Source organism: Elephantulus edwardii, unplaced genomic scaffold (genome assembly GCF_000299155.1).
Source record: "Elephantulus edwardii isolate Elephantulus edwardi_28Jun2011 unplaced genomic scaffold, EleEdw1.0 scaffold00129, whole genome shotgun sequence".
Taxonomy (NCBI): domain Eukaryota; kingdom Metazoa; phylum Chordata; class Mammalia; order Macroscelidea; family Macroscelididae; genus Elephantulus; species Elephantulus edwardii.
Window position 1 is genome coordinate 6,201,328 of NW_006399879.1, and position 4,660 is coordinate 6,205,987.

The window sequence follows — 4,660 nt, forward strand, 5'->3', positions numbered from 1 at the left end:
CTCTGTCTTTGTGATGACCTTTTGCATTCTTCCTGGATGATTTTCTTGATATCCTCCCAAAGCTCATTTGGTCTTTGCTCATTGGTGTTCAAGGCCTCAAACCTGTTCCTGAGATGGTTTTGAAATTCAGGTGGGATAGACTCAAGGTCATATTTTGGTTCCTGTGAATTTGATTTCATTTTCCTTAGCTTCAGCTTGAACTTGCTTATGAGTAGTTGGTGGTCTGTTGCTCAGTCAGCACTTGGCTTAAGTTTCATAGCTGATACTGAGCTTCTCCAGTGGTTCTTTCCACGGATGAAATGGATACCGTTCCTATGAAATCCATGTATATAACCTGTGTTTATGTTTCTTATAAAATGTATTTGCAATGAGTAAGTCGTTGATTGTGCAAAATTCATTCTATTTCCAGCTTCATTTCTTTCCCTGAGTCCATGTTTTCCAACTACTGATCCTTCTTCTCTGTTCCCAAGTGTTTCATTCCAGTCACTCATTATTCATTTCAGTCACACATTATTATTAATGCATCTTGATTGCATGTTCGATTGTTTTCTGACTGTAAAAGTTGGTAGAAATCTTCTATTTTCTCTGTCTCTGGTTATTGGTGTATATATCTGAATGATAGTGGTATTCACTGGACTTCCTTGTATGTATATGGATAGTATCCTTTTGCTCACAATATTGTATTTCGAGACATATCTAGAAATGACTTTTTAACTATGAAAGCAACTCCATTTTTCTTCACCTTTTCATCTCTGGACTAATAGATCATATGATCGTCCAACTCAAAATGCCCCATGCCAGTCATGTCATCTCAGCGATATCTAGTATGTCGATATTTATGCATTCCATTTCTTCCTTAACAAGATCTAATTTTCCTACATTCGGTTCTCACATAATAAATAACGGAAAAGACCATGGCCAGAATTGGGTGCCCCTGAGGATTCAAACTGTCGTCTCTGCTTATCATTCGTTTGGCGAGGTGCCTGACAGCATGTTTGTCCAGTGCAGTGTGTTTTCCTTTAGCGAGCAATTCCGATCTCTCGGGAAACCAAGCAGCAGAAAAGCCATCCTGGAACGTGTGTTGGAGAAGAGCGCTGAGTGTGCCGTGGATGCCAGGAGAACTAAGTAGTCTGTCTGGGGACGTGCAGCCAGGGTGCTCCTTTCAGGCAGAGACGGTGACGCGTTGTCTCACGCTGTGGGCATGTTGTCAGGAGTGTCCGGTCCTTGGCCAAGGGAGCGTCTTCCTCCGTCTGGGGTTCTGATGGTCAGCTCTCACGACTGTCCTGGGAAGTGAGATGCCTGTGTTTTGCTTTTGCTGCGTTAGGATCTGTTGATATGTGAAATGTGCTGACGCTGGAACTAGTCAGTTTGGACACCTTCAACCCCCGCAGCGAGGCCAAGAGTGCCCGTACTTGGGGCTAGGAGCCATTTCCTGCCCACGGTTCCTGCCCTGTCCTTCCTGCTCCACAGTGTGAGGGTGCACGTGTCTGCGGTCAGTTTAAAGTCCTGGCCATAGAGAGAGCAGCTCGGCCACAGGAGTCGAAGGGGAGGCCGCTGCTGTGAGAGCCACAGGCAGTGTGGGTGTGCGGTGGAGGTGGAGGCCCTGGGCTGTCCGCAGCGTGCGTGGGCCGTGCTCCCAGGACTGCTCGCGCCTGCCTGCACCTGTCCAGCCTCAGGAATGCCGCCAGCCTCGGCTCCTGGTGAACAGAACCGTCCCCACTCTCTGTGGTCAGCTCTGACGCACGGCCGCTCCCCGGCTTCCTGTGCCTGTGACTCCTGGGAAGTGACCACCCGCCTGCTCTCTGATGCTGGCTCCTGAGCTGTCTGCACCCATGGCACCCCAGCACGCCAGAGGCCCTATCCCTTGTGGTGGGAAGTTCAAGGTGCTGCCAGGGAACACTGCCCAACTGGGGGAGGGGGAGTGAGCACCCCTGGAGACTGCTGTCCACGACCTGGTGCCTGGCCGCATGCTGGGTCCCGAGGAGTGGTGGGCCTGTGGTGTGGTGGGCACGGTGACGGGCCTCGCGGCGTGATGGGCCTTGTGCCTGGTGCCTGACAGCGTGGTGGGCCTGGTACCTGGTACCTGACGGCTGGTGTCTGGTACCTGACAGCGTGGTGGGCCTGGTGCCTGACAGCGTGGTGGACCTTGTGCCTGGTACCTGACGGCGTGATGGACCTTGTGCCTGGTACCTGACGGCTGGTGTCTGGTGCCTGACAGCTTGGTGTGCCTGGTGTCTGGTGCCTGATGGCGTGGTGTGTCTGGTACCTGACGGTGTGGTGTGGCAGTGTCTGGTGCCTGACAGTGCGATGGGCCTGGTTCTTGGCAGTGCAGTGGGCCTGGTACCTGGTGACATAGTGGGCAGCATGGTGGGCCGGGTGCCTGGGAGCATAGAGGGCCTTGTGAACAGTCATACAGTGCCTGCTGACCTCCGACTGGACCAGCTGCTTTGGTCTGTCACCAGAAGTGGGGAGGGAGGGAAGCTGTTGCCTCTGGCTTTGAGAATTGGACACCTCATGGTCCTGGAAGTCCACTTTGAAAAGGACGGAGAACTGGGTTAGCTGTTCAGTGAGAAGAACGTCTGTTTCCCCAGGAACTCCCACTTTGGGAACATGGAGATGTGCACAGCTGGTGTGTTTGAAATCTCTGTGGCTTCCTAGGTGGGGCCACAGTGACAGCCACGGCCACCTCCCCCAAGTCACCTCTCTTCCGCCTGTTTCCAGGAATGTTCCGGAGGATGACTGCGGCCGCCACGCGGCTCTTCACCAGCGAGGCCTCCGATGGCAGCTTCTACACCCTCGAGGGCCTGAACGCTCACGTCCGAGCCATGGTGCCCACCCACCCGGCCCTCGTGCTGCTCTGGTGCCAGCTCCTGCTCCTGGTCAACTACACGGACTATCGCTGGTGGGCCGAGGTGCAGCAGACCCCGAAGTAAGCTCTGCAGGACGGCTGCTGACCACCACGAGGGCGCGTTAGGACACGGCACACATCAGGGCCAGCCCTGCAGGGCTTCTGACTCAGCGGGGGCGGGGAGTAAGGCTGGGATGCTGCTGCCCCAGGGCAAGGACCTACAGGGTTCCTGACCACCAGAGGGAGGGGATCGGACGCTGCCAGCCCCAAGGCCAGCTCCGTGGGGCTCCTGACACTGCAAGGGACAGGGGGGCTGGAACGCTGCCAGCCCAGGGCCAGCTCCGTGGGGCTCCTGACACTGCAAGGGACAGGGGGGCTGGGACACTGCCAGCCCAGGGCCAGCTCCGTGGGGCTCCTGACCACTGCAGGGGGGCTGGGACACTGCCAGCCCAGGGCCAGCTCTGCGGGGCTCCTGACACTGCAAGGGACAGGGGGGCTGGAACGCTGCCAGCCCAGGGCCAGCTCCGTGGGGCTCCTGACACGGCAGGGAGGGAGGGCCCGGGACGCTGCCAGCCCTGGACAAGCTCTGTGGGGCTCCGTTTCTGTCCAGGAGCCAGGTACTTTGACGCTGACAGTCACTTAAGATGTGGCTGTCCTTAAAAGCATTCCCTGGTCCTTTAGGACGTGGCTGTGTGACCCTTGTTGCTGGTGGACATCGCTGTGGGAATGGTGTTGTCTGACCGGGGCAGCCTCTGTAGCAGCCACAGACCCTTGGGGCCAGAGCAGGTCCCTGACGCTGCGTCCCCTGTGGGTCACTTTGCTCTGGCTCTTTCCTCTGCCCCGCGCTCAGACCTAATGTGGTCCTTAGCCGGACGTTTGCTGTGCCTTTCCCTCCTGACACGTTAACGGGATTCTCATTAGCTATTTCAAAACTGCTTGGAAATTCCTTCCTCTTGGAAAGGAATCCTTCAGAAAGACTTTTGAGTGCCTGTGGGTGGCCGGCTTTTGCCAGAAGCTGTCAGATGGATGCGTCTGTTTCCAGATGCTCCCAGGCTGCAACCCACACACATGTGAGTGAAGCTCCGAGCCCCTTGCTGAGCCCCATGGTGTCTGCGGAGGGCGGGGGCCAGTGCTGGGTGACCAGCTCCAGTCAGAAGACACTGGGATTTTGGGCTGAGGCTGGTCCTCGCTCACAGGGTGCACCGTGAGCGGACCAGGCAGGAGGGTCCATGTGGCAGCAACAGCATCCCTTCCCACTGCACAGTCCAGTGCTGGTCAGTGTCCACGTCCGTCCTGTGCCCGGCCCTCTGGTGTGTGGATTCGGGTTGGGGCACAGAGCAGTGACACCACTGGAAACAGACAGTGGTTACCTGGCATTGAGTTGGCCCTGACCAGGTGGTCTCTAGTACTGGGGGGGGGGGACACACAGCTGGTCCTGGTCACCCCAGGGGTAGGTCACACATCGGCCTGGACCCCTGGCATGTTTTTGTGACTGAATGGTCACAGGTCACTCAGGGCTCCTGAGCTGAGCCTGCACCCCACAGGGGTCAGGTGACATAGGTCTTGTCATCCTGTCTGGGGGCCCTGGAAACGACATTCTTGCCAAGCTCCATTCAAGTCGATCTGTAGCATCCGGCAGCTTCTTCCTGGAGGGCTCCCCCCGAGGCCCTGCTGTTACAGGGCAGCCTGGTCCTAGAGGGCCCCCCAAGGTTGTTATGGGGCAGCCTGGTCCTAGAGGGCCCCCCAAGGTTGTTATGGGGCAGCCTGGTCCTGGAGGGCTCCCCGAGGCTCTGCTGTTACGGGGCAGCCTGG

General features: G+C 56.8%; 1 protein-coding gene across 1 annotated transcript in view; it reads left to right on the forward strand.

Annotated features, from left to right (window-relative positions):
• HTT (huntingtin) overlaps nt 1-4,660 on the forward strand; it is a 154,206-nt gene that overhangs the window by 102,739 nt on the left and 46,807 nt on the right. The window contains exon 45 of the mRNA XM_006893659.1: nt 2,722-2,929. Within this exon, the coding sequence (XP_006893721.1) occupies nt 2,722-2,929 (208 nt within the window). The remainder of the gene's footprint in view (nt 1-2,721; nt 2,930-4,660) is intronic.